Genomic DNA, 24,621 nt, shown 5'->3' on the forward strand with positions numbered 1-24,621 from the left:
GACCCAGAGAGAAAAGAAGGGCACAAAACAGGTAGAATGTGACTCCTGCAAAGGGAATCATGACAGTGAAGGGTAATTCTTCCAGAAAACACAAACATCAAGGCTAGGACACACAGAAAGTAGCCATGAGAAATATTGAGGCCCACAATGGAAACTTTATGATTTAGATGACCTGAGACATACAGGAAGTGGCTTATTGTCAAAGGGAATTGTCACAAGATAGCATGAAAAACTAGAGCCAGAACAGAAATAATATATCCCTTGCAGTCCAACTGTGTCTTGGTAACAGACACAGTTACCAAGATGGATGCCACAGCTGGAGAAGGCAGGAAGGGACAGATAATAAGTGGCCTTATTACACTAGTAATAACAAAAAGGTGACATAGGAAGTTAGATCGTTCGGTAGAAACATGAACAAAAAAATTGTTTCACCAAGAAGAAATGATAGAGAAACTCTGAAAATGGACACAAGGTAGTAGTTTATTGACCAAAAGCTTTATGAAATCCAGTTTCAGTTAGACAGGAAGTGATCAAGAAAGACAGGAAGTAGCTATATAATTTTTATTTAAATTCCCAACTGCCCTGAGCAGAAGTATCCACAAGAGTCACAAGGTAAGACATTTGGCAAGGGAAGGCAGGTAGTAATCTTTTCAAGCAACATATATATCATATGTGAACAGAAAATGACAAGTCACAGATGGGAAGTTGCTCACAGCCAACAGCCAAGGATCAAAACCAACAAGAAGCAATTCTTGTAGCTCCCACTGGTGGTCAAGAATGAAAGAGAAGCTCCTTTCACTTACGGCTCCTGAGTGGGCTGTCTCCGCAGAGAGGGCAGGGCCAAGCTCTGTCTCCTCACGATAATCATCCCCATAGCCATAGGTGTAATCGTAGGGCCCTTCAGGAGGGTCTGTGCCACCCTCCCCATATTCCTCTGCCTGGAACCTGTCGGCTGTGGGGGGGACCTGGAGATCTGTCTGCTCCTTCCCAGGGATGGGGAGGGAGAGGAGTAGATGGGGATGTTAGGGCTGAGAGGAGGCTTACCCTGGACCCCAGGAGTGACAACTTCTAGCCCAAAGGATTCTGAGGTTAATCAGAACTGGAGTTTTTCTCCCAAGAAGAGCCATGGGAGTGGTTGTATATAAATGGAAGGGCCATCAAAGGCCGAAAATGGGGAGAGATGTCCAGAAAGTGGGTCCAGTGGGACGAAGTGGTGGATAAAATGAAGGGTGGCCGGAGGGCTGGATGCAGAGTGGACAGTCCATGAACACAATGACAGACAAAGTAGTCCAGGAATGACCAGAGAGATAGGGAAGACAAACGGTGACAACATTGGACAGAAAGTGGCTCCTGGAAACAGAAATAGGACATAGAAAGTAAGACCATTAGACACCAACATGGAGACGAGGTCACTCTGGAATCAAAGAATCGTGGAAGAAGGCCTGGATACTAAAGGGAACTGGCTGGACTTAGAGAGACAAGCAGACCCACAGAACTATAGAGTGACCCAAAGACAGAGGCCATCAATGGAAATGAGGAAGAACCCTCCGGCCAGAGGAGGGGCTGGTCCATCAAGATGTCACGGGCCGAGGGGAGTGAGTCACAGGTGCCCATTTCCCCCAGCTAGGGTGAGGGTGGGGCATAAAGTTACCTCCTCAAGGGGTGGCAAGGGGCTTGACTCCAGGATTTCTTCCTCTTCACCTGGGGTGGGGTCCTGACCCCAAAGAGAGAAGAAGAGTAGCACAGGGTGGGAAGGAAGGAGAAAGGTTAGCGGAAGGGTGGCAAAGCAGCACCCGTCCCCCAAGGGCAGGGTCTGTCTGAGCTGGGGGATGGGGGAAATCTCAGATCTTGCAGTCCCTTTGGAGGGGGATAGTTTGGGGAGAGTGAACCTCCAAGGTCATAGAGGTTTGGGGGCAGAGATCTGGATGCCCCGGCTCTACCTGCCGGTAACCGCTGCCTCTGGTCCTGGCGGGGGGCCAGGCAGTGGGGGAAGCTGCCCTCCGAGCTGGGCGTCGGGAAGGGGGAGGCTGGCCCTGTGCTGGGCCAAAGCCTGCAGTTGGAGAGGGCCTCCGATCTGGTGAGGGGGACGCCTGCCGGGCCGCTGACCGCTTGGCAGGTAGGGTAGGCTTTCGGGGAGGGGTCCGACGCCCCCTAGGGGAAGGGGGAGGCCTGTGGTGGGGGCTCCCAGGGTGCTGCAGCAGAGAGACAGGGAGGGGGCAGGGAGTAAGTAAATCCCCATCATCTAAACACACTGTGCCTCTTCCCACAGCATGGGGGGGGGGAGGAAGGTGTTCTAGGAGATGATTGCTGGGGGTGCTGGGAGAAAGGGAAGAAATGAAGGGGTCCCTTGAGTTTACCTGATAATCAGGGGTTGTCCCCGTAGTCATCACATCATAATACGGGGGCTCGTAGTCATAGTAGAGAGACTCAGTGGGCTGGGATTGGGGGGTGGGCATAGACAGGAAGGGGATGAGGTAATTGGAAGGTGTGGGGTGAAGGGCAGGAGAGGGAGATAAAAAGATGGTGTGGGTGTTGGGAAACGGGGGAGGTGTGGAGTTGGGAAACAGAGAGTTGAAGATGAAAGGAGAGGTTGAGGGTCAGGAGGGAGGTGGGGGGAGGTGGAACAGAGACAAGGAGTTCCACATGTGAGGCAGAAGCAGACATGATTAAGAGATTGACCCTCTGATCTTCAGTCCACTGACCCCAGAGCCTATCTGTATTCTAACTGTCCAGGCCCCACCTAACCCAAGCTCCCTTCCCTTCCCTTCCCCCACCACCTCCCCTTTTCCTGCCCCTCCAGGTAGGTGGGGGCCAGAGACCAGGCTCCCCACCCCCACAATTCTGCAGACCCACCCCTACTCTGACATTCCCTCCATCCCCACTTCTTCCCATTCCTCCTCCTTGGTCTCACCGTCCTAACTGCTTTCTCCTGGTTTCAGTCCCCTCTACACTCCTCTCCTACCTGCCTCCCCAGCTCTCACCACGCCCCCACTGTCTCCCAATCTCTTAATTCAGGGAAGGAAGGGAAAACCCAGGGACACAGTTCCAGGAAGACTGGTAGAGGAGACGCAGAGCAGGGAACACAGCTCCCAGCCACGAATTCTTCATAACAACTCTTTTTATTTTTAGATGAAAATAAAAAGGCTGATGAATGAGGACTAGGAAGAGGGGGTGATGAGAATAGGAAGATGAGGGTGGGGAGGACAACTAAGGAGGAGAGATGCCTGGGAGTCTTCCCTCTCTGGGGTGTGCTGCACTTGGGGGTTCTCCTGGCTCCCTCACCTGGCGCTGGGGTTCCTGATTTTGTGGCCTATGAAGTCTTGATGGTTGCTGCTCTGGAGATCTCTGGGCTCTGTGAGGCTGTTGGTTTTGGGGTCTTGCCCTCTGGCCCCCCTCGCATTCCAGCTCCTTCTGTTCACATGATTCATAGGCTGCTTGGACCCCTGGGACAATGGCCAACTCCTGGACATCACCCTGCAAAGACATGAGAAAGATGGAGCAGAGAGATTCAGAGAGAGGCAGAGGTTATCATCCAGGAGAAAGGGTAGGAGGCCAATCCTAGGCAAAACCCTATGACGGGAGAAGGTCACTGTCAGTCTTCCATATGCACAGCCCTTTTCAGTTCTCAAGGGATCTCATGGGACCTTCATAACAACCAGGAAAGTTGGCAGAACAAGGATCTTTCTTTCTACCCATTTTTCAGATACATTCCATTCAGAAAAGCCCAAAAAGGCAATGACTGCCCCAAGGTCACCTAGAATGGCAGAATCAGGACCAGATCCCAGGCCTTCCAGAATTATTTGCCTCCCCTCTGCCCTTTGTGGCAATGCATGAACCCTTTCACAGTGGCTTCCAGAGACAGGGCTCAGCCTTAGATGCCTTGGTCTTTCAATGGCAGTGATGATGAGAATTCTCTGGACCTCTAGAAATGGAGTGGGGAGAACCCATTTCTGAGTTCCAATGGCATTTACTTTTGCCCACACAAGGTGCTTAGCATACTCTCCACTGCACCGTAATTTAGGGGATGTTGTCTCATTTCCAGAGCCCACCTGGGAGCTCTTGGGGGTGATAGAGACTTTATATTCTTCTTCTTTATTCTCCTTGGCCAGCAGGTATTCAGAAAATGTTGACTGGCTTGGAGGGTGAATGGAGGGATGGATGAATGGATAGATGAGTGGATGGGTGGCTGGAGGCTTACACACATTAATGAATGGGAGCACTGATAAATAGTGAATGAATAAATGTATGTATGGGAGAGTAGACTGGTGGGTAGATGAACAGGGGTTACAGAGTAGATGGAAGCAAATGGGTGAATAGGTAGATGGGTGAACTTATGTGGGTGAATGAATAGTCAGATGGGAAATAAGGAGATGAGTGCATGAGTGTATTGAAGGAGGGAGTGGTTAAGTTGGTGGAAGGATAATGGATAGATGGGTGGCTGAAGGAATGCATGCATCCTTGTATGCATGGGTAGATGGGAAGGGTGGGTGGGTGGGTGAGTGAATAGCTGGATGGAGGAGTTGAAGAGGATAGATGGATGGAAGCATAGATGGGTGGTTTGAAGGGAAGAGTGGTTAAGCAGGGGAGGATGGACAGGTGGGTGGATATAAGCCTTCATGCATGAGTAGTGGGTGTGTGATGCATAGATGAGTAAATGCATGGGGGAGTGGGTGGTGGATGTGTGCATAGGTTGTCTGGCAAGTGAGTGAATGGATGGGTGGGTGAGGAGAGAGAGGGGTTGAAGGGATGGATGGATGACGGAACTGATGAAGACTGAGGGACAGAGTAAGTGGCTGTGGACAGTACTGCTATATAGGTAGGCATCTAGTTCTCCTGCAGAGAACAGTAGCCCTGAAGATATAAAATGGAAATGAAAATTCACAAGAAAAAAAATGCAGGCCTAGGGAATAGGAAGATGACATGCTGGGGCCAGAGGGGAGTGGGCACAAGACAGGGGACCAGAAGTCAATCCTGCCTCTGATTGCTCTAGTTACCTCAAAGACTTCTTCATCCAGGATACGGGCACCAAAGATTATCACTCCATGGGTGTCCAATACTGGACGAGCACTTCGTGGGAGTGGCCGGGTGACTCGCTTCTTGCAGTCAACAATGAGGGTGACAGACTGGCCCTTCACAGCCACGGCCACGCGGTGCCACCTGGACATGGAGGGAGAGGTTCAAGTGAACTGTTGGCTGACTGAAGTGGGGGAGTCAACATGGTTGGAGAGCAGTGATGAGAGTTGAAGCGAATGGTGATAAGAGCAGTAATAACAAAGGCTACCGTTTATTGAGTGTTTACAGTGCACCAGGCACCATGCCATCACTTTCTTATTTGTGCCGATTCTATTTAATGTCCATTTTACAGATGTAGAAAGTGAGGCTCAAAAACTTTAAGTAACTTGCCCAAGGTACAGGCAAGTTCAACATGCAGAGAAGGCTGCACACTGTAAAGCCCAAACTCTGGACTAGAAGTGACTGAAGTTTGGGCAGTGGGTAGGTGTGGTGTGGCCCAAAGAGTCTGAAGGGTTTCACAGTTTAGAGTGTAGGAGTTCCGGGGCACTTCCTCCTCAAAGTGTGGGCCGAGCAGACCAGAGAAGCAAACAAACTTACTTGCCATCTGCGAGGCTGAGGCCTCGGAAGACCGGCTGAGCGGGAGGTTGAGGCCGCCCAGTCTGGTCCTCATACAGGAAGCGGACAGGTCGGCCCAGCTCCAGGCCCAGCTGTTGGACACCCTGGGCACTGTAGAGAGTCAGGAGGGGAGCTTGGAGACCAGGGCGAGTCCGGACAACAGTCAGCAGAGAGAAATCTTTGGGAAATCCTCCTAGTACCCAAGAGAGATACACACAGAGTGAGAGGCAAAGGGAGCCGCCACAACCCCTTTCTTTCCTCCTGGTGTCTGATCCTAGGCCCCATCCCATTACCTCCCCCAGGCCTCCCTACCCCACCACGTCACCCATACCTGGGAAAAGCTGGCGAGTGGGTGCACTGAGCTGGGCAGGTCGTGCCACTCGGTAGGCCACATCAGCTGGACAGATGCCTTTCGTTCTCTGGACACCATCAGGGAGGGAGGGGAACCTCAGAGCCCGGAGCACATCCACAGGGGGTGCACCTGGGAGAGTCCATGACTATCAGGAGAAGGGACATGCCCTCAGGAGGGCATAAATAGGGGACATTTGGGATCTAGAACTCAGCTTTCCAGGGCTCAAACTCCCTGCAAGGCAAAGGTCACCTCACCCTCACTTGCTTCTAAACAGTGCCTGAATGGACTGGAAATGCAAAGGTACCTGGAGGCAGGGCAGCATCAGCCGGCATTCATCCCCACGACACTCCTGCCCCCCTCTCTCCTAGCATCTGCCTCTCTTACACTCTCCCTTTGTCTTTTAGCCTATGAATCTGCCTCTCTCTGTGCTCTCTGAACATCTCTCTCAACTCTCCATCTGTCTCCTGTCTCTCTCACTCTCTTACTCTCTCTGTCTCATTATGTTGGTCTTTCTGTCTCTATCTCTTCTGTCTTCCTCCATTTCTCTCACATTCTGTCCATCTTTTTCTCTCCCTCGCTCTCACTCTCTTTCCATATCTCTCACTCTCTGGGTCTCTGGCATCTGTCCCGTCTCCAGCACAAACAACATCTGGGCAATCGATCATCCTGGGCACAGGAGGTGCAGGGGGGCCACGAGGAAGAGACCAGAGAGGCAGCTCTGTGGGAGGGGCTTTGAGCAGCTACCGATCCCAGGTTTGGGGGATGGGGTGGGAACAACCCTGACCATGCTGAGGAAAAAGATACAAGAAAGCTCTCCCAGGAGTCTGTGCCTCCTGGTTTAGGAGATGAGTTGGGGAGGGGTGGAGGAATGGGGGGCGGGGGCTGAAGCTGCCACGCAGAGCCGGAACAAGTCCAGGGCCCCGAGCCACACATCTGTGGATCCCATCAGAGTGCTTGCCCAGAACCCAGGCAAGCTCCCCACACCTGGAACCTCAATCCTGTCTCACCCCCCTCACCAACCCCACCACCTGGGACCCAAAGATTCAAGACCCAGCCCACCAGCCCTGTCTACCTAGAACTCAGCTTCCTAGGGCTCAAACTCCCTGGAAAACAAAAGATCACCTCGACCTCACTTGCTCCTCTGTATACATACTCTTCACACCATCAGCTCCAGATTGGAAAAATCCCAAAGAGAGTTCCAGCAAAACTTTCATAGAAGTGTGGGGCAGGGCAGAGGCCAGAGCAATCAGGAGAGCAGAGCTGGGTGGGGTGGTTGAGGTGGGGCGGGCAGGCAGAGAAAAGGCCCTTTGAGTCCAGGAGCCGGGAAACCACGGCCTTCCCCCCAACCCCCGCCTAAGCCTGGCCCCCGCGCGTGTGGCAGCTCCGCAAACACCAACACACAAGGGCTGCTTTGAGAGACGAAGGGTGAGTGAGACAGAGACACAGAGACTCACAGAGACCCCAGGCCAAGGAGACCTTGGAGGCCCCTACCCTCCACCAAACCCCAGGGGAGTACAATTCGATCATATAGACGACCTACCCACAGGTCCGCCCACCATCTTCCCACACCAGGCCACATACTTGCCCCACTGTCTCCAGCCTAATCTGCCCCACAGGCTCCCCATTGGTAGCCCTATCACCCTCTACCACTCTACCTCTGGCCCCCCAGATGCCTTATTCTCTAACCTTAGGAATTCCACAGTAACTCATTTCCCTAAAGTCCCATCTCTACCGACTCAGCTCCTGAAATAAGAAACAGTCATCTTAGCCATCCTCCTGCCTCCATGCCAGAGGATCCCTCTTCCCCCTAAGAAAGACTCCTAGAGTCTACAGGTACCATACGCCTCAATGTCCTGGCCCTGGGCCTCACTGTCCTCACATCTTGGAAGTTCTTCCTTCTGAAATCTAATCTAAATCCTTTATGCTGCCATTCTGACCATTTTCTCTCTAAAGCAGAGAAGAATTGAATCGTCAAGTTAAATACAAATCAGCCCTCAGTGTCTCCAGAAATAGTGGACTTTTCCCAGCCTGCTGAGGGCTTGGTGCTCACAGCCCCCTCCTCCCTGACATCAAATCCCCTTTCCTAGAAGCCAGGAATTCTGGGTCCTGGGAAAAAGAAGGAAAAGATCGGGGTTGTGGACACCAGGGTCCCAGGGGAGCCTGGCTGGCCAGAGGGAGGAGGGGCTAGGCAGGAATGCAAAGAGTTGGCTCTGGCCTCAGACACCTGATCCTGGCCTGTCCGGCGGGCCGTCCTGTTGGCAGCCAGCCCCAGTGCTCCCCAGAGCCAGCTGCGTGGCAGCATTGAGGGCACAGGGAGGGGGAGGGGGTCCCTGTCCAGGAGGCTAATGCGACAGGTAGTCAAGGCACCCTTTCTTTCTGGGCTTACTGGGCTCTGCTCTGAATCACAGGTGCTCACCCCTTATCCCAGAGATAGCAACAGAAAGGCCAGAAGACACACACGCCTCACCCATCAACACTGGCATCTACCACCCCCACACCAGCAATGACTGGACCCGGCTGGCCCTGGCCATCTTTAGCTCTGGCCATCTTCAGCTCTTCCCAAGGACCCAAGACAAGCATCCATCCCCATTCAGGGCTCTCTAAAGTGGTTCTCCACCTTTCAGCCCTACCTGCCCTCCCCCAGTCACTTTAAGGAGGAAGAGATCCCTACCCTGAATCCAAGGAACACAGGTGTCCTGCCCTCCAGCCTGGACCCTTGAAGCCCCAAATCTCCTTGTTAGACTCAGAAGCTCCTGCCCCAGGCATCAGCTGTCCCCTTCCCAGAGACACTCGGAGCTCCAGCCAGACTCGGAGGACTCAGGCATCAGGACTCCTCTTACCTGCCCAGCCTGGGGCCGCGCTCAGCCCCAGCACCAGAGGTAGGAGGAGGAGGAGGCGATGGCAGCGGCTGCACCGCTCCATGGCTGAGAAACCGGAACGCCGGGTCCCAGGGACCCAGGTCGGCCTGAGACGCTGGATGCTCTGAGGCTGACAGAAGACAGGGAGCAGACTATGAGCCTCAGACGCTGGGGTCCCAGGAAGGTCAGAGGCTGCGGGCAGCAGCAGCTGTCAGCGGCCCAGCTCCATGCAGCAAGGCGCCGTCGGGGCTCCCGGCACTGCTCCCTCCTCCGTGGCTGCCGCTTCTGTGTGTCCCCGGCCACCCTGGCGCCCAGAGCCCCCACCTCGCCCCCGCCCCCGGCCCGGCCCCTGCCTCCAGCCGCCCGCCCACAACCACCAAGGGGAAACCCCACCCTCAGTCTCCACCTGGGGAGGGAGGCGAGAACCCTCCCTCTCTCTGGCTCTCTCCTGCTCCTTGTAGGTCTCAATGGCCTGTACCCTAAGATTCTCTTTTCGGGAACCCAAATATCTTCCCTAGCCCCTTCCTTTTCTAGGACCCAAACGTCCAGTCACACACACCCACTCCCGTTCCCTCCCTCTTGGGGGCCCAGAGTCCCCTTTCAGCAGAGACCTGGGTGGGATTTAGGGCACAGTGGGAGGGGAGAGGCGGGCCTGGGGGTCGCAGTCCCCACCCCACCCATAATCAGGTCTCCATAATTACCTCCCTCACCCCGCCCCGTGTAATTACAGAGCGGGCCGGGGCGGGGGTATTTATAGACAAGGCTATAGATAGCGACGAACTGGGGCGGGGGATGTGTGGGGAGGTGTTCTACGGGGAGCAAGAGGCCAGAGACCGGAACCCACCGACACACACAGGATAGTCAGGTCCAAGGATATGCACATGGGGGACGCGGTAAGGGAGTCCCAGGGCCCAGGTAGAGAGGGAGCAGTGGTAAGATGAGCGAGCAGTCGACTCTGGTTGGAAGAGTCCAGGGAAATGGGGTCACTCAGGGACGTGGGCCGCCTCCTAGCGGGCAACGCCTGAGAAGCCCGCAGCGCTCAGCGCCCAGTGCGCCCCCACGAGCAGGCACGGCGCCGGGTCTGCCCGGAGCCCGCAGCGCGGCCGGAGGGAAGGCCCGAGCGAGCCGAGGCGCCGCCGCCCGCTGGCGCGGAGAGGGCACGAGCGAACAAGGCGCCTTTGAGAAGCCACCGCCCCCCTTCCTCCTCTGGCCGGCCCCGCCCCTAGCCTGGCACACCCTCTCCCCCCTCCCCGACAAAGCTTGCCTTGTGTCCCCCACCCTGCGTCCACCTCTTGGGCCCCAGGGAACCTCGGTGGCAGCGTCCAGGGATCGCGTCCGGAGCTCCCAACCGGATACCCCCCCAAGCCCGAAACGGCGCTGCCCATCCTCATACAGTCACCTCAGTCCAGAAAACAGCGATTTTAATTTGAAAGCGATTTTATGTATGAGTGAGAGGGGAAAGGAGCCCCAAAGAGAAAGGACGCAGGGCAAAAATCATGCAGCCCCAGCACCCCACCTCTGCGGGCTGGCCACCTCCCCTCAATTCTCAGGCCAGGATCCTGTGTCCCCAACCTATGCTATGTGCCCAGGGCTGGAGGAGAGCTGTGAAGGGAAGGCCTCCGGGACTACACTCAGGAAAACATCCCCTGTGGGGGCCCTGTCCTCACAGCCCAGGCCCCTTCCCCAAGTTAGACAGAAGAGATGGGGAGGGGGAAAGCTGGGAAGGCTAGTGCTTGGAGAGCCCTAGAGACAGGCCATTTCAGGGCCCTGCCTTTCCCAAACACCCACCTCCACCACTGGCATTTCTTAGTCAACCTGGGAAAGTACAGTACTTCTTTGAGTCTAACTGCAAGTCTCTATCCTCAGAGGAAATTAAAAATAGCAGATCGGTTCATACATCTCCACCAGCCCCTTCACCACCACCACCACCTTTTTTATATTTCAGTCTGACTGCAGAAGGAGGTGAAGTGTAAAAAGAGACTCTGGACAGTAACAGGGCCCCTCCCTCTTCCAGAGAGGCCCCCATCTGCCAGGTTTGAGAAGAGGAAGGCCTGTCAGGCCCTACTCTCATGTCCATCAGTTTGGGGGGCCTGCCCCCCAATATCCACCTCTGGGGGAGTTCCCCATTTCCACTCTTCAGATGGGAAGCAAAATGAGGCAAGATGAGAAGGAAGCAAGGTCCTGGAGGCAGGGCCAGTGCTTTGTGCTGGGGGAAGGACAGAGGGTGAGAAATCACCCCAAATCACGGGAGACCCCGACAAATTCAGAGACTCAAGGCCACTGAACGGAAACAACCAGTCTTCACAGGGATCTGGGGTCCCTTCCAACTTGGGATATCAAGCAGATCCCTTGGAGGGTTTATGTTCTTGGTTCTGCCCTGTACTTCTCACCCCATCAAGGTTCTGGGAACATGGCCCCCCACCCTGCCCCAGGGCTTGGAGTCCCTCTAGGATGTGTGCTCCTCCAGTGTGAGAAGCACCACGTCAGGGTCTGAGCTCAGGCCAGTTGATGGGGAGCCTCAAGCATCTCCATGAGGAAGGTGTCGATGGGGGTGTCACCAATGAGCTTGAAGAAAAACAGATGCTCTAGACACTTAAGGCCAATGGACCGGAGGGCAGGAAGACGTAGCAGCAGCTTGGCAAACCTGGAGTGGAGGTGGGAGAGGGGGATTGAGAGCTGGAAGCACACGGGCCCTAAATACATCCTCATCGCACTCCCCACTCCCAAGGGAGCCTCAGTGCCCCCAGCCCCATCTCACCGTCCCTGCTGCTCAGGGTACTTCTGTTTGCAGTAGGTCTCCAGTGATGCATACACTTTCTCCCGCAGGACCTCCACCTCACTAGGGTTGGAGAGGCCCTTGGCATCTGGGATGGCAGGGAAGAGAGGAGGAAGAGAAATGAAGACAAACCAAATCAGGATGGCCGTGTGGATGTCAGTCACAGGATGCCCCTTTTGGGCTGCATTTGCTTGCCCTTTACCAGAGGCCTGGCAAGGGAAGCAGGGCCCACTGGGTTTGTGGGATGGATCCGTGGATGTGGGTTTTTCCTTGGCCAGTTGGGAGATTTCCAGGTTGAGGGTCTTACTGAGGGGGATAGCTGGGTAACTTAGGAGTCTCGGAGAAGAGGAGGCTCCAAGGTTGCCTTGGCCTTGAGAGACAAAGGTAATCCTCCTCTTACCTGGATTAAACAGAATGATTGCCCTCAGGCAGCCAAGCTCTGTCTTGTCCATCCTCATGTCACGCATTTTGGACACTAGCTCTGTCAGCACCCTGGAGAGGGACCTGCAGGTCACTCAAAGGTCACAGCTCAGCCAGCCTTGGACACGGACCAGCCTATAGCCCCACCCCCTCTATCTACATGCCAGCCTAGCCGAGGGCCACTGACCGATCAAAGATGGCTCCTACTCCTGCCGAATGGGCTGAGTTGCGGTGCACATGAAGACCTGTGGCAAGGAGGATGCCATCTCGAACATCAATGGATCGGTGGGAGAAGGAGGCAATGAGGAGCTCATTCCAGCCTGGGTGGGGCAGCAAGGGTCAGGAGCCAGAAATCAGGCCAAGGGATTCAAAGCACATCAGTAGAAGAGAAGGAGAAAAGAGGTGGCGAGGTCAGCAGTTTGGCTCCGAGTACACAAGGTAAGGCCACTGGGGTCACTAAAGGTTGGGAAGTCAAAGAGGGGTCAAATGTCAAGAGGTCAAAGGGATCCAAGGTCACTGACCTGCCCGCAGCAATATGACCTGATCATCCAGAGGCAAGGAGGAAAAGTGTGGGATCCTCTTCGCCCACTCAACAAGCGTGAATAGCTGTTTGTCAGCTGCCTGACAGATGTTAGTCACGGGGTCATTTGGCTGCAGGGGACAGGGGTAAGAGTTATGGAAGATTTTGAGATACGCTGGGAGCCCCTTGTAAGAGGCTTTTGACAACCCCTCCTTACATATAGTCTTCCTGTGAGCCCCATCCAAACCAATCCCTGTAAGTCAGGCTTCTCTTCTGGCATTCGTGCAAACAATTATTTATTTGGGACATGCCTATGGTTCTGCCAGTGGGTTGTTTGGGGATTGGAGACAGAAGGAGCTATCACATCCACCTCAGAGGTTTGAAAGACCCTGTGTGGCAGCACTTCCAGTCCCAAGTAGTGTTAGGAAGGTTATGAGGGGAAAGGAGGGGGAGGGGATATAGAACAGACCTAGACTGCCTCCCCCAACCCCCATCACCAAGGAGAGTGGATTGACCCCAACACTCACGCTGCTGCCGCTACCCCCGGTTCCCCCAGGACCCTCAACGCCCTGGTCACTCTTCTGCTCCACAGCAAGCTCTGCCTCCAGGATCCTGTCCACAGGCATCTCCTCGGGGGCTCCCCCAGCCCCCTCCCCATCCCCATCCTTGTCCTTTCCCCGCTGACGCTCCTCCTGTACCGCTGCAGGGGGAAGCGGGAGAGAAAAAATGGAAAGTCAGCAGCCATCCATGAAGGGGTTCCACAAATATACTTGGCCCCATCAGGATCTCATGGCCCTTGGGAGATATTTATATGAATGGGGAAGTCACTAGAAAGGGTGGACTGGGGGCAGCCCTGAAGCAAGGGTTATAAAAGGGCAGATAAGTCAGTCTGGAAAGGTGAGGTAGGTAAAAGAATTAGGGAGGAATTTAAATGGAGAGCCTACTACATGGTTAAAAAACATGCCTGAGAAAGCTGATTGAAAAAAAATTTTTTTTTAAATAAAATATGCCAAGAAACATGCTAAGCACATTTTAACATTTATTCAATTATCATAATGATGCTGGAAGCATTTATTCTCATTTTTAAAGATGAAGAACTTGGGATTCAAAGAGATTAGTTTGCTTAAATTCATATACTACATAGCAGGTCATACAACTTAATCTAAGTGTGTCTGAGTGCAAATCTTGTGCTCTTCTTACTCAACAAATAGGCAGTGAAAGGAGCACTGGCCTAGGTCTTCAGAGATGTGGGTTCTGATCCCAAACCTGCCTGCCACTCCTTTGTTGCATGACCTTGGGAAAGCCAAGCCTCAGGCTCATCTTCTCTAAAGTGGGCGTTTTGACCAAGATGCACTCTAAAGGGTCTCTCAGAATCCTAGGAATCTGACTTAAGATAAGATGGAGAAGGAAGGGAAGCCCTGAGGTCTTCAGTAAAGTCTGTAAGCTTAAGAGTGTCAGAGTCCCAGGAGTTAGAGGAAAGACCACAGATAACAGGAAACAGAGACCAGAGAAGGTCCATGGAATCAAAGAGAGGAGGAACTACTTAGGTTAGAAATGGGGAGACAGCCCATCATGGGTAAGGAAAAGTTATTCTATCCTAGGACCAGTCTAGGGAGGGGTCATAGGTGCAGGCCACAGAGGCCTAATCATTAAGAAGGAAACTGAAGGGCCAGAACAGGGTAACAGGGAGGAGAGCTGCAAAGGGAGAGAGAAATCAAATATCGCCCTCTAGAGGAGAGAGAACAGTCCAGCCTTCCAGAGACGTACACAGTCTGAGTCGGATAGGGGAGAAGGGTATGTGGTCTAAGACACCTGGGTAGGGAAGGTCCTTACCCTCCCTCTTCATGCCAGTGGCCAGGCACTTCTGATAGCGGCAGTACTGACAGCGGTTCCGCTGGCGCTTGTCCACTGTGCAGTCTTTGTTGTCCCGGCAAGAGTATGTAAGGTCCTTGCGGATGGTGCGTTTGAAGAAGCCCTTGCAACCCTCACAGCTGTAAACCCCATAGTGTTTGCCTACAGGGAAACGGGAGGAGCAATAAGAAGGTTGCATGGAGACAGCTTCACCATTTAGTCTCTTTCCAATCTCCCCCTAGCAAAACTTAAAGTTTAAGTCCTCTCCGTTTGCCAAATACAGAGATAGGGAACCAGGAGCTGAGTGATGATCCAGTCCCAGTCTCCCCACTGTTCAGAAACCCTACAGGCACTCCCTTTTCCCTCTGACCTTCCCCCCAATCGCATCCTACATCTCAGCTTCAGTTTCTTTACTCTCATCAAGCCTCCCCCAGGTCACTTGCTCTGACCAAACCCCATAAGCCCTGGGAATCCCACAGGTGATGATACACGGCCCAGACTCTCCCTCTCTGTTCATCCTCTGAGCCCCATACCTGAGCTTCTGTCCCCGCAGATTGCACATAGCCGTTTGCCAGCCCCAGGGCCACCTGGAGGGGGTGGACAGTGCAGGCCCCGGACCCCTAAGACTGGTGGCTTCACATCTTCAGGGGGGCCAGACCCACCCCCAGGGAGTGACACTGTTGAGTTAATCTGGGATGGGGGAAATAGGGAAGTCACAGGAAGACTTGTTGGGAAGGAGAATCTCACAGAAGTGATGGAAATCATTCCCTACCACTAAGCAAGGCCCTGCAGTGCACATTCCAGAGGGCATCATTTACACTGCAGTCTATGTGAAGGGCCATCCCTGGAGCACAACCCCAAAGAGAATAAACAGGCCCCCCGAAATTGTGCAACACAGTGACCCTGAAGGGCAGGTGTCTTGGGAAAGCAGATGGGACCAAAAGGGCAGAAAATCACTGATAGATGAAAAGGACATCAAGAATATCAGAAATAGCTGGGCGTGGTGGTAGGCACCTGTAATCCCAGATACTCAGGAGGCTGAGGCAGGAGAATCGCTTGAACCCAGGAGGCAGAGGTTGCAGTGAGCCGAGATCGTGCCACTGCACTCCAGCCTGGGCAACAGAGCAAGACTCCATCTCAAAAAAACAAAACAAAACAAAACACACACACACAAAAACAAAGAATATTAGGGTTCTTTTAGGGGAGGAAGCATGCACTGAAACATCAGTCACCTCAGGAAAGGCAAGGGGTCTCACAAAGACCACAGGACTGACAAGATTAGAGAATTGGAAGGTCAATGGGCCATGGGGAAGTTCACATATGGATCCTCGGTTACAAGGAAAACAAGAAAACGAAAGTGGCCAGGCAGTAAGTTGGTCACAACCTCTCACCTGGGGGCTGCTGACAGGCCCGGAGAATCCTGGGGGAGCTGGAGGGGGCAGACCAGGGGACCCCATGGAAGAACTGATGACTGGAAAGGGAGAGCCCAGTGGGGGGGGTGGCATCGGAGGTGGGGGTGGGGCCCCAGAGCCTCCAAGGGATGGAGCTGTTGAAGGGGGCAGGGGTGGTCCAGGAGGAGAAGGGGGAGGGACTCCCTGGGGAAGGGGATTTGGGGAGGAGCTGTCTGGGCTTCGGGAGTCTTAGGGAGGGGTATGTACACGTACACAGACACAAAAGAGACAGAAGAGACAAAAAAAGAAAATGAGTCTTCAAACATCCAACTAGAGACTTTAATTCTCTAATACCCCACCGTGCCGGACCCAGCCCACTCCACCCATCCCCAAGTCCAGAGACACCCTGCTGTCAAACAACTGTGTAACTCCGGCTGGTCCGATGGTAGTGGGTTATCAGAACTTATTAATAAACATTAGTGTCACTAAAATTGATATACAACCCCCCACTGCTATATTTGACTGGCTAAAAAAACACAGCATAACTCCTCATTGTGGTGAGAGGAGGGAGGTGACAAGGAGAGGAGGATAGTTCAGGTGAGGAAAATTTTCCAACCGATCTATTTGAATACCAGGTCATCCTAAAGCCACACCTGTCTCGTGGGTGGGGCAACACGTGGGGTAGACCATCGAGCCCCTCTATTCCCAGGGTAAAGCCAGGTAGCCAGAGCGTGCAGGGGAAAGAGATAGGCGGGAGAGACCCCTCCTACGACGCAGGATCTGCCTTTAAACGCCCAAAGTCCTGAAGCTTAAGAGGAATCGTGCCCTTCCCACGCCCGCGACCTCCGGTGCCCAAGGCCTCAAGCGGTCACGGTTAGGAGGGCGGAAGCTCCCCTTCCCCGCCCCGCCCCGGGGAGGAGGGTGCTAAGGCCCTCGGGAGGGAGGGGACGCGTGTTTACAAACAAGGGGGCGGGAGCGCCAGGAAAACCAGAGGAGGGTGTGGGGGAGGGGTTGCAGATAACGCGGTTACTGGCTCGCCTGCCCTTCTGCTGGGACACTCACCCCGCCCGCTGTCGCCCATCCCGTCCCGTCCAGCCTCCCCCGGCTCCGGCTCCGGGGTTTGTTGTTCTCCGCCTGCCACCGCCGCCGCCGCCGCCGCTGCGGGATCCAGCCAGGGCCGTCGCCGCCGCCACCGGGACGCGACCCCACAATGCATTTCTTTTCGCACCCCCACCGGCCCACACTGCCCTGCGGCATGCCGCTGAGGGAGGAAGGGCGGGCGAGCGGCCCAAGACATATCCCTGGCTGAGAGTAGGGATACCGAAGAGCTCCCAGGGATTCCCAGGGGTTGATCGGAGGAGTAGCTGAGCACGAGGAAGCCCCTGAGAGAAAGACTCTGGCCTGGATTGGGTAGAATTAAGCCCGTCGCTCTGCTCTGTACCAAAATGACAGCGCCAATGTGGCAGCCATCTTTGTACAGACGGGAAGTCTCGGCGCGAGTTCCCGCCCCCTCGTCTAGTTGGAAACCGAGGAGGCGGTCTCCTCCGGCCTGTTAGCCCGCCTCGCCCACCCTCCCCTCAAATAACCTCCACACTCGCGCATGCGCATCAGTGCAGGATGGATTCGTCGCTACCAGAGTACCGCCATATTGGTAAAGGCATTAGGACGAAGGTGGAACGGAACTTCCTGTTCTCGCGGGAGCTAAAGGCGGGACTGCCACGTCCGAGCAAACCGGGAAAGGAGAGGATCCCGGAGCTGGTGAGAATTCTCTGTTTTTCTCTACCATCCTTTCTAGGCCTTTTCCTTACCTAATGAGTCATAGAGACGAGGGCCCAGAGAGTCTGTAAAGTGGCTGGTGAAAGACTAGTGTCCCAGGGCCCTACATCCGGGAGGGGGTTCGGGATAAAGAGAACTAGTCTTGGGAACAATGTAGGTAGGTGGGAACTTAAGGGAATGGGAGAGCGGCCCATAGAGGTGGACGGAGGGCGCTATTGGAGTAAAGCTGACCCTGTGTAGGTATAGAGTTGAGTCAAGTGGAGTCACTGTCTCTGTCCCTCTGGTCAGCGTGATGGCCAGAGGCCTGGGGGCCCCCCACTGGGTGGCCGTGGGACTGCTGACCTGGGCGGCCTTGGGGCTTCTGGTGGCTGGACTCGCGGGTCATGACGACCTGCACGACGATCTGCAAGAGGACTTCCATGGCCACAGTCACAGGCACTCACATGAAGATTTCCACCATGGACACAGCCATGCCCATGGCCATGGCCACACTCACGAGAGCATCTGGCATGGACATACCCACGGTCACGACCATGGACATTCACATGAGGATTTACACCATGGCCATAGCCATGGCCACTCCCATGAGAGCCTCTTCCACAGAGGACATGGACATGACCATGAGCATAGCCATGGAGGCTATGGGGAGTCTGGGGCTCCAGGCATCAAGCAGGACCTGGATGCTGTCACTCTCTGGGCTTATGTGAGTCTCCAGGGGATGGGAGAGAGAGGGGCTGGTTCTGGATTGTTGGAAAACACCACAGTACTTGACCCTGACTCTCCCTCACCAGGCACTGGGGGCCACAGTGCTGATCTCAGCAGCTCCATTTTTTGTCCTCTTCCTTATCCCCGTGGAGTCAAACTCCCCCCGGCATCGCTCTCTACTTCAGATCTTGCTCAGTTTTGCTTCCGGTGGCCTCCTGGGAGATGCCTTCCTGCACCTCATTCCTCATGCTCTTGGTAAGTAACCTCTGACTTCTACCTCAAATCTAACCTATTTTGTTCTTTGGGGGAAAAGGGTTCTTTCTCCTTTATGATCCCTGACCTTTCGATATTCCCCCAAATACACACCCTTTGTGTCAGATATTCCCTCATCTGGTTTTCCCCCCATCTTCCAGAACCTCATTCTCACCACACTCTGGAGCAACACGGACATGGACACTCCCACGGTGGTGAGGAAGAGACAGATGGGGATGGGAGTTGGGGTGCTGGGGAAGGTCTGTCTCTCCCTATTCCTCACCTCCTGCACTTGAGGAGGAGGAGTCTGTAATGCACATCTCCTTTAATGTCTCAATGCCTCCATTCCCAGGCCAGGGCCCCATTCTGTCTGTGGGACTGTGGGTTCTCAGTGGAATTGTTGCCTTTCTTGTTGTGGAGAAATTTGTGAGACATGTGAAAGGAGGACATGGTCACAGTCACACACATGGAAGTCATGGACATGGAAGACAAGGTGAGCCCAGGAACAACTTTCCCGAAAGCTGACTTGCCTGCCTCAGAATCTCCTCATCTTACGGCCCTCAGGAGGGAGAGGACATGTTGGAAGATGTGTTCTCCACGCTGACTAACTCTTTTCTTCCCTCAGAGCGTTCTACCAAGGAGAAGCAGAGCTCAGAAGAAGAAGAAAAGGAAACAGGGGGGGTTCAGAAGAGGCGAGGAGGGAGCACGGTACCCAAAGATGGGCCAGTGAGACCTCAGAATGCTGAAGAAGAAAAAAGAGGCTTAGGTAAGGGCCAGAGTTGGTCATAAATTTGGGCAAGGGACATCATCACAAATCACATGGAATATGTGCTGTGGGTAATGACAGGTGTCTCAGAAACACTAAAAGACTGGGTGTGAAGTGGTCTCTGAGGGGAGGTGTGAGAATAACTGACCAAGACTGAACAAGTGGTGATGGAGGCCTCTGATCATTTTCTCTTCTCGTCCTGTACAAGATCTGCGTGTGTCAGGGTACCTGAATCTGGCTGCTGACTTGGCACACAACTTCACTGATGGTCTGGCCATTGGGGCTTCCTTTCGAGGGGGTCGGGGGCTAGGGATCCTGACCACAATGACTGTCCTGCTACATGAAGTGCCCCATGAGGTCGGAGACTTTGCCATCTTGGTCCAGTCTGGCTGCAGCAAAAAGCAGGTTGGTGATGTCTGCCAAACACAGCTACCTCAAACCCTTTATTTCTCCTCACTCACCCTAAACCCAAACAGCCTCTTGTTAGTTCCAAACAATTCATACTGTCATTGACAAGTCCTCTAGAAATGAGGGGAAAGAAGTTCTGGTTACTTTGTCCTTTAGCTCAGTATTTCTTAAACTGTGGTCTATAAACCATCTGAATGGTTTAGTGGAGTCTTACACACACACGCCTACTCAATCAGAAAGTCTGGAAAGGACCTCTGATCGCCAAGATTTTCCAGAAATTGTCTATTCTAGACTGCCCCCTCCTCTCTTTTTACTTTGATGTTTAGTTTCCAAATCCATGTCCCCTATACCTATACCCCACCAGCCACTTCTAAACCACTGATAATCTTTAGCTATTGGTGAGTGCGTTTTTCTCTTTTCTGCCCATCAGGCAATGCGTCTGCAACTACTGACAGCAGTAGGGGCACTGGCAGGCACAGCCTGTGCCCTTCTCACTGAAGGAGGAGCAGTGGGCAGTGAAGTTGCAGGTGGTGCAGGTCCTGGCTGGGTCCTGCCATTTACTGCAGGTGGCTTTATCTACGTAGCAACAGTGTCTGTGTTGCCCGAGCTGCTGAGGGAGGCATCACCATTGCAGTCACTTCTGGAGGTGCTGGGGCTGCTGGGGGGAGTTGTCATGATGGTGCTGATTGCCCATCTCGAGTGAGGCGTGGGATAAACTACTCCTGCCCCAAACTTCTACCCCTAACTCCAGGTCAGTGGTGTGTAGAGGTTGGGGGCCCTGGCCAGGGACATCTGCCAAAGGAAGGAACTGTAGACTGGGAGAATGGTTACTTTGGCATTAGGGCCTTCAAGGGCTGGCAGTCTTAGAGGCTGGAGCAGTGAGAATGAGAGGCCAGAGGGATGATAGTGTTGGGCACCCCTTGACCATGTTGGGGCCATGAAGAAGGTTGGAAGGGAGAGGGGGTGATGGCAGCTTACCTGGTGTCCCCTACCCCACCTGTTCTCGGAGAACCAAGTTGCCATACAGAAGGTTCTCCAAGGTCCAGTTCCCTTTCTCCCACCAGTCGGTGAAGGCTTCAGAGAAGACCAGAGTCCTGGACAGAGAGGGTAACAGGAGGAGTCGGGGATAAACATCAGACATCAATCATGTGTCCTAATTTGGGAGTGATTCCGGGGGATGGGGGTGGGAGAGGGTTAGTTGGTAATCTCATGGCCTGATTTTTTTTGTTTCTATTCCTTTTATATCACTGACTCGAGGGGGAGGGGTGGCAACCGGAAATAAAGTCCTCCGATCTTCCGCCCCACATGCAGTCTTTGTCTTTTTGGGGGGAATGGGGCCCCCTGTCTTCTCCGCACCCGGGGCCCCTAAGCAGCAGTGTCTGGCCACGCCCCCGCAGTGGGAGGTCGGCCTGCGCTGGTGGCCACAGATGGCCTAAGGCTGGCGGGTCTTTGATTGGCCCCGGCTTTGCCCTGGCCACACCCCCCTCTGCGCTGGGATTGGCTTAGTGCTGGGGTTCCCACCCACCCACAGGCCGCAATGGCGTCTCAGCTCCAGAACCGGCTCCGCTCCGCACTGGCCTTGGTCACAGGTTGAGGGGGTTCTCTTCTGGGGCGGTTTGGGGTGTTGGAGTGATGTCAGGGGCTTGCCCTTGGAGTCCGCGGCTGCTGTGACCTCTGACCCCTTATCCACATTTTACTAACTTTCTGCCCTGTGACCTCTGATCTCTGCCGCCTCCTCCCCTTGCCCGGTCCGGCGTGTTCTGTCCTACCTCAGGTGCCGGGAGCGGCATCGGCCGAGCAGTCAGTGTACGCCTGGCCGGAGAGGGGGCCACCGTAGCTGCCTGCGACCTGGACGGGGCAGCGGCACAGGAGACGGTGCGGCTGCTGGGCGGGCCAGGGAACAAGGAGGGGCCGCCCCGAGGGAACCACGCTGCCTTCCAGGCTGACGTGTCTGAGGCCAGAGCCGCCAGGCGCCTGCTGGAACAAGTGCAGGTGAACGCCAGGCTACCTTCCCCTTCTAAAGCTCTAATATTACCTCCACTGCCCCGGCTCTTTGGCGGGGGGGGTTTTTGATGCGTAACTTCCCCCTCCCATAGGCCTGCTTTTCTCGCCCACCATCTGTCGTTGTGTCCTGTGCGGGCATCACCCAGGATGAGTTTCTGCTGCACATGTCTGAGGATGACTGGGACAAAGTCATAGCTGTCAACCTCAAGGTGGCGATCTCTGAACCTGCTACTTTTGGCCCCCTTAGCCTGGAGAGGGAGTTGAAGGAGGGCTGTCACCCCAGCTGATCTTTTCTCCCTTGTTACCCTTTCCCGCCAGGGTACCTTCCTAGTCACTCAGGCTGCAGCACAAGCCCTGGTGTCCAATGGTTGTCGTGGTTCCATCATCAACATTAGTAGCATCACAGGAAAGGTCAGGTTGAGTTGGACGAGGTCAGCCAGCCAAGTGGCATAGAGAGGAGAACTCCTCCTTGAGACTCCTGACTCATTCCACATCTCTGACTCACCTATAGGTGGGGAACATGGGGCAGACAAACTATGCAGCATCCAAGGCTGGAGTGATTGGGCTGACCCAGACTGCAGCCCGGGAGCTTGGACGGTTGGTCAGATGCTTGAGGGTGCTGGGGAGCACCTGGGGGGTCTGAAGGAGGGACCAGCATTCAGCCTTCTCCAGAATCAGCAGCCACTCTCCTTCCCACAGACATGGGATCCGCTGTAACTCTGTCCTCCCAGGGTTCATTGCAACACCCATGACACAGAAAGTGCCACAGAAAGTGGTGGACAAGGTAGGAGGCTGTGGGTGGAGGGCAGAAGCATTCAGAGACTCAATCTCTCTGGGCTTCACAGAGAGAGAATACTGGGCACAGTTCCTGGCAAACATTAAATATTCAATGAATGTATGAGGAATGAAAACAAAAAAGGGTCACAGACTCAGTCTTCAAAAAAATCCATAAAAGCAGCTTTCACCCACATGAGTATTTCCTTGCAGATTACTGAAATGATCCCGATGGGATACTTGGGGGACCCTGAGGGTGAGCACTGAATGGAGAGGAGTCCCTGGGAAGGGGGCCTGAATGAAGAGATCCCCAAGGTTTTGGGATTTTCTACGGGACTGGTGGTTGGTGTCTGTGGAGAGGTTTGTGGGGAGGGATGTCTTTGGTGGGAGATTATAGCTATTTTGGGTCTATAGGAGTGAGCAGGATTCTGCCCTCTCCCCACCATTCTCGTAGATGTGGCAGATGTGGTCGCATTCTTGGCATCTGAAGACAGTGGATACATCACAGGGGCCTCAGTGGAAGTCACTGGTATGAGGCCAGCATGGGGAGGGACAGGGCAGAGAAGTAGAACCCAGACTATATGAGAAAGCAAGTAAGGGGAGTCTGGAGCCACTGGGAAGGGCAGAGGTCCCCAAGGCCAGGGACAAAAGTGGGCACCCCCTAGCCCATTTGTCTCTTCACCCATGCATCTGTCCAAATGTTTCTACCCCTCCCAGGAGGTCTTTTCATGTAACTGCCTCAAGGACCCTGGACTCTGCTCACCCCCCCATCACTCTGCCTGGCCTCCTGCTGATGAGGACTCTAAGTTCCCAGGCTACAAAAGGGGTGGCAGTGTATGGCTCAGGAATGCTGAATATGGGAAGCAGGGGTGCTTGTGACCCTAATAAATTCCAAATCCTCTTCCCTGCCACCTCCGGTTCTTCTTGTGTCCAAGCCCTCAGACCCTTCCCCACCTCCCCCTCCTTTCCCTTTCCCGAAGGATTGTTCCCTTTCACTGCCTGGTCTCCCAGGGCAACCCCCGCCGCCGGGTGTGAGAGGAAAGAGTGTGTGTCACTGTGTATGCGTGACACTCTGGGTCTTTTTGGAGGGAGGGGTTTCTGCATCACCCCTTTCCACTGGTTCTGCAGCACCAGTCCCCTCCCCCCAACTCCCTGGGTTCTTATGGTCCCCAAGGTTGATTTGTTCATGGCCTCATCTTGGTGTCCAGTCTGGCCTTGAAAGGGGGTCTTGGAACAGGTGGCCCTCCCCCACCCCTCTCCTTTCTCTGAGTCCCCCCCTCCCCTTTCTCTCCACCTTACAATAGCTGCAGCCGGCCTGGGGTCGGATGGGGGGGCTTAGGGGAGGGGGCCAGGATTAGGGGAATGAACCAGCCGATGAAAGGGGCTGGAGAGAGCAGGAGGGAGGGGGCTGGAAAGAGGAGGAGGAAGGGGAGGGGGGTCTGCGCTAATCGACTCTGGCGCCCACATAAGGACTGGCCACGGACTGAAGGAGAGGACAGGGAAGTAGGGGGGAACTGGGGTGGGGGGCGAGGGCACCCACTGCTGCCTTGTCCCAGAGACAGGCCACCCCCTGGCAGCCGCAGCCCAAGTCCGGGAGCCTCAGCTCGGGCGGGGACAAGACGTCCATCAGGGTCTCTAACTGCCCCCTATCCCCTCGCTCCGTATCCCTCTCATTCCCTACACTCAATGGGGATCGCTCTGCCCCTTCCTCTTCTCTTTCCTCCCCATCCCCTTCGTTTACTTTAGAGTCCTGGAAGAGGCTTCTGCCCACTTCCCACTCCAGACATTCTGACCCTGTGTACCCCACCCACACGCGCACCCCCACTCCCCAATGGGAGCCCCATCTTGTGTGTGTCCCTGTTTCCGCGTGGTGTCTCCATTCCTCCCGCTCCTCCCGTGCGCCTCCCTCCCTTCCCCGCCCCGGGCCGCGGCTCCTGATTGTCCAAACGCAATTCTCGAGTCTATGGCTCTGGCCGAGAGTTGAGTCTGGACGTCCCGAGCCGCCGCCCCCAAACCTCGAGGGGGAGAGCGGGTCGGAGGGTCTAGGGAGAACCAAAGTGGAGGGTGGAGGGAGTCCCCAGGGTGGTAAGGGGAATCCCGAGCACATCGGGACCTAGGTGCGTTCTCTGGACTAGAGGGC

General features: G+C 54.7%; 4 protein-coding genes across 10 annotated transcripts in view; 2 read left to right on the forward strand and 2 right to left on the reverse strand.

Annotated features, from left to right (window-relative positions):
• The window catches only part of COL11A2 (collagen type XI alpha 2 chain), a 29,615-nt gene extending 20,518 nt beyond the window's left edge, over positions 1 to 9,097 (reverse strand). Inside the window, exons 1-8 of one of the 3 annotated variants that reach the window (XM_025382384.1) lie at positions 8,821 to 9,097; positions 5,960 to 6,109; positions 5,611 to 5,821; positions 4,995 to 5,157; positions 3,283 to 3,474; positions 2,358 to 2,435; positions 1,652 to 1,714; positions 804 to 983 (exon numbers count right to left, since the gene is read on the reverse strand). In XM_025382384.1, coding sequence (XP_025238169.1) covers positions 804 to 983; positions 1,652 to 1,714; positions 2,358 to 2,435; positions 3,283 to 3,474; positions 4,995 to 5,157; positions 5,611 to 5,821; positions 5,960 to 6,109; positions 8,821 to 8,902 — 1,119 coding nt within the window. In that variant the 5' untranslated portion in view covers positions 8,903 to 9,097. The remainder of the gene's footprint in view (positions 1 to 803; positions 984 to 1,651; positions 1,715 to 2,357; positions 2,436 to 3,282; positions 3,475 to 4,994; positions 5,158 to 5,610; positions 5,822 to 5,959; positions 6,110 to 8,820) is intronic. The other 2 variants (XM_025382386.1, XM_025382387.1) reach the window with 2 other exon arrangements.
• Positions 9,098 to 10,242: 1,145 nt separating this feature from the next.
• RXRB (retinoid X receptor beta) lies at positions 10,243 to 17,469 on the reverse strand. Of its 4 annotated transcripts, none has more exons than XM_025381370.1 (10): positions 16,859 to 17,306; positions 15,797 to 16,044; positions 14,939 to 15,095; positions 14,388 to 14,567; positions 13,082 to 13,254; positions 12,556 to 12,685; positions 12,222 to 12,354; positions 12,015 to 12,106; positions 11,597 to 11,702; positions 10,243 to 11,482 (listed from the first exon to the last, which is right to left on the reverse strand). In XM_025381370.1, exons 1-10 carry the CDS (start codon positions 17,091 to 17,093, stop codon positions 11,335 to 11,337), a joined length of 1,602 nt encoding a protein of 533 aa, XP_025237155.1. In that variant the 5' UTR covers positions 17,094 to 17,306; the 3' UTR covers positions 10,243 to 11,334. The 4 variants fall into 4 exon arrangements, with proteins under 4 accessions (XP_025237155.1, XP_025237154.1, XP_025237156.1 ...); XM_025381369.1 differs by having other exon boundaries at positions 12,015 to 12,118; XM_025381371.1 differs by having other exon boundaries at positions 12,222 to 12,279; positions 16,859 to 17,284.
• On the forward strand, positions 17,442 to 21,007 carry SLC39A7 (solute carrier family 39 member 7). 2 transcript variants are annotated; one of them, XM_025381373.1, is made up of 8 exons: positions 17,442 to 17,554; positions 17,861 to 18,275; positions 18,364 to 18,532; positions 18,691 to 18,744; positions 18,882 to 19,022; positions 19,155 to 19,295; positions 19,504 to 19,700; positions 20,134 to 21,007. In XM_025381373.1, the coding sequence occupies exons 2-8, from the start codon at positions 17,865 to 17,867 to the stop codon at positions 20,404 to 20,406; spliced, it is 1,386 nt and encodes a 461-aa protein (XP_025237158.1). In that variant the 5' UTR covers positions 17,442 to 17,554; positions 17,861 to 17,864; the 3' UTR covers positions 20,407 to 21,007. The 2 variants fall into 2 exon arrangements, with proteins under 2 accessions (XP_025237158.1, XP_025237159.1); XM_025381374.1 differs by having other exon boundaries at positions 17,861 to 18,007; positions 18,380 to 18,532.
• Position 21,008: 1 nt separating this feature from the next.
• Positions 21,009 to 23,392, forward strand: HSD17B8 (hydroxysteroid 17-beta dehydrogenase 8). The gene is made up of 9 exons (XM_025381376.1): positions 21,009 to 21,292; positions 21,478 to 21,695; positions 21,800 to 21,916; positions 22,026 to 22,118; positions 22,219 to 22,304; positions 22,407 to 22,491; positions 22,695 to 22,737; positions 22,936 to 23,010; positions 23,199 to 23,392. The coding sequence occupies exons 1-9, from the start codon at positions 21,241 to 21,243 to the stop codon at positions 23,213 to 23,215; spliced, it is 786 nt and encodes a 261-aa protein (XP_025237161.1). The 5' UTR covers positions 21,009 to 21,240; the 3' UTR covers positions 23,216 to 23,392.
• Positions 23,393 to 24,621: the final 1,229 nt, after the last annotated feature.

The sequence above is a fragment of the Theropithecus gelada genome, chromosome 4, assembly GCF_003255815.1.
Source record: "Theropithecus gelada isolate Dixy chromosome 4, Tgel_1.0, whole genome shotgun sequence".
Classification (NCBI taxonomy): domain Eukaryota; kingdom Metazoa; phylum Chordata; class Mammalia; order Primates; family Cercopithecidae; genus Theropithecus; species Theropithecus gelada.

What these genes read in the sequence shown, in the direction of transcription:
- RXRB (XM_025381369.1), bottom strand. Translation starts at nt 17,093, where the DNA reads ATGTCTTGGGCCGCTCGCCCGCCCTTCCTCCCTCAGCGGCATGCCGCA. An exon ending in CACTGGCATGAAGAGGGAGG is followed by an intron (nt 13,255 to 14,387) that starts GTAAGGACCTTC and finishes TTCCCCCTGCAG; the next exon opens with CGGTACAGGAGGAGCGTCAG. An exon ending in TACCCTGAGCAGCAGGGACG is followed by an intron (nt 11,483 to 11,596) that starts GTGAGATGGGGC and finishes CCTCCACTCCAG; the next exon opens with GTTTGCCAAGCTGCTGCTAC.
- SLC39A7 (XM_025381373.1), top strand. Translation starts at nt 17,865, where the DNA reads ATGGCCAGAGGCCTGGGGGCCCCCCACTGGGTGGCCGTGGGACTGCTG. An exon ending in CTGTCACTCTCTGGGCTTAT is followed by an intron (nt 18,276 to 18,363) that starts GTGAGTCTCCAG and finishes CTCCCTCACCAG; the next exon opens with GCACTGGGGGCCACAGTGCT. An exon ending in TCATGGACATGGAAGACAAG is followed by an intron (nt 19,023 to 19,154) that starts GTGAGCCCAGGA and finishes TTCTTCCCTCAG; the next exon opens with AGCGTTCTACCAAGGAGAAG.
- HSD17B8 (XM_025381376.1), top strand. Translation starts at nt 21,241, where the DNA reads ATGGCGTCTCAGCTCCAGAACCGGCTCCGCTCCGCACTGGCCTTGGTC. An exon ending in TCATAGCTGTCAACCTCAAG is followed by an intron (nt 21,917 to 22,025) that starts GTGGCGATCTCT and finishes CTTTCCCGCCAG; the next exon opens with GGTACCTTCCTAGTCACTCA. An exon ending in ATACTTGGGGGACCCTGAGG is followed by an intron (nt 22,738 to 22,935) that starts GTGAGCACTGAA and finishes CCATTCTCGTAG; the next exon opens with ATGTGGCAGATGTGGTCGCA.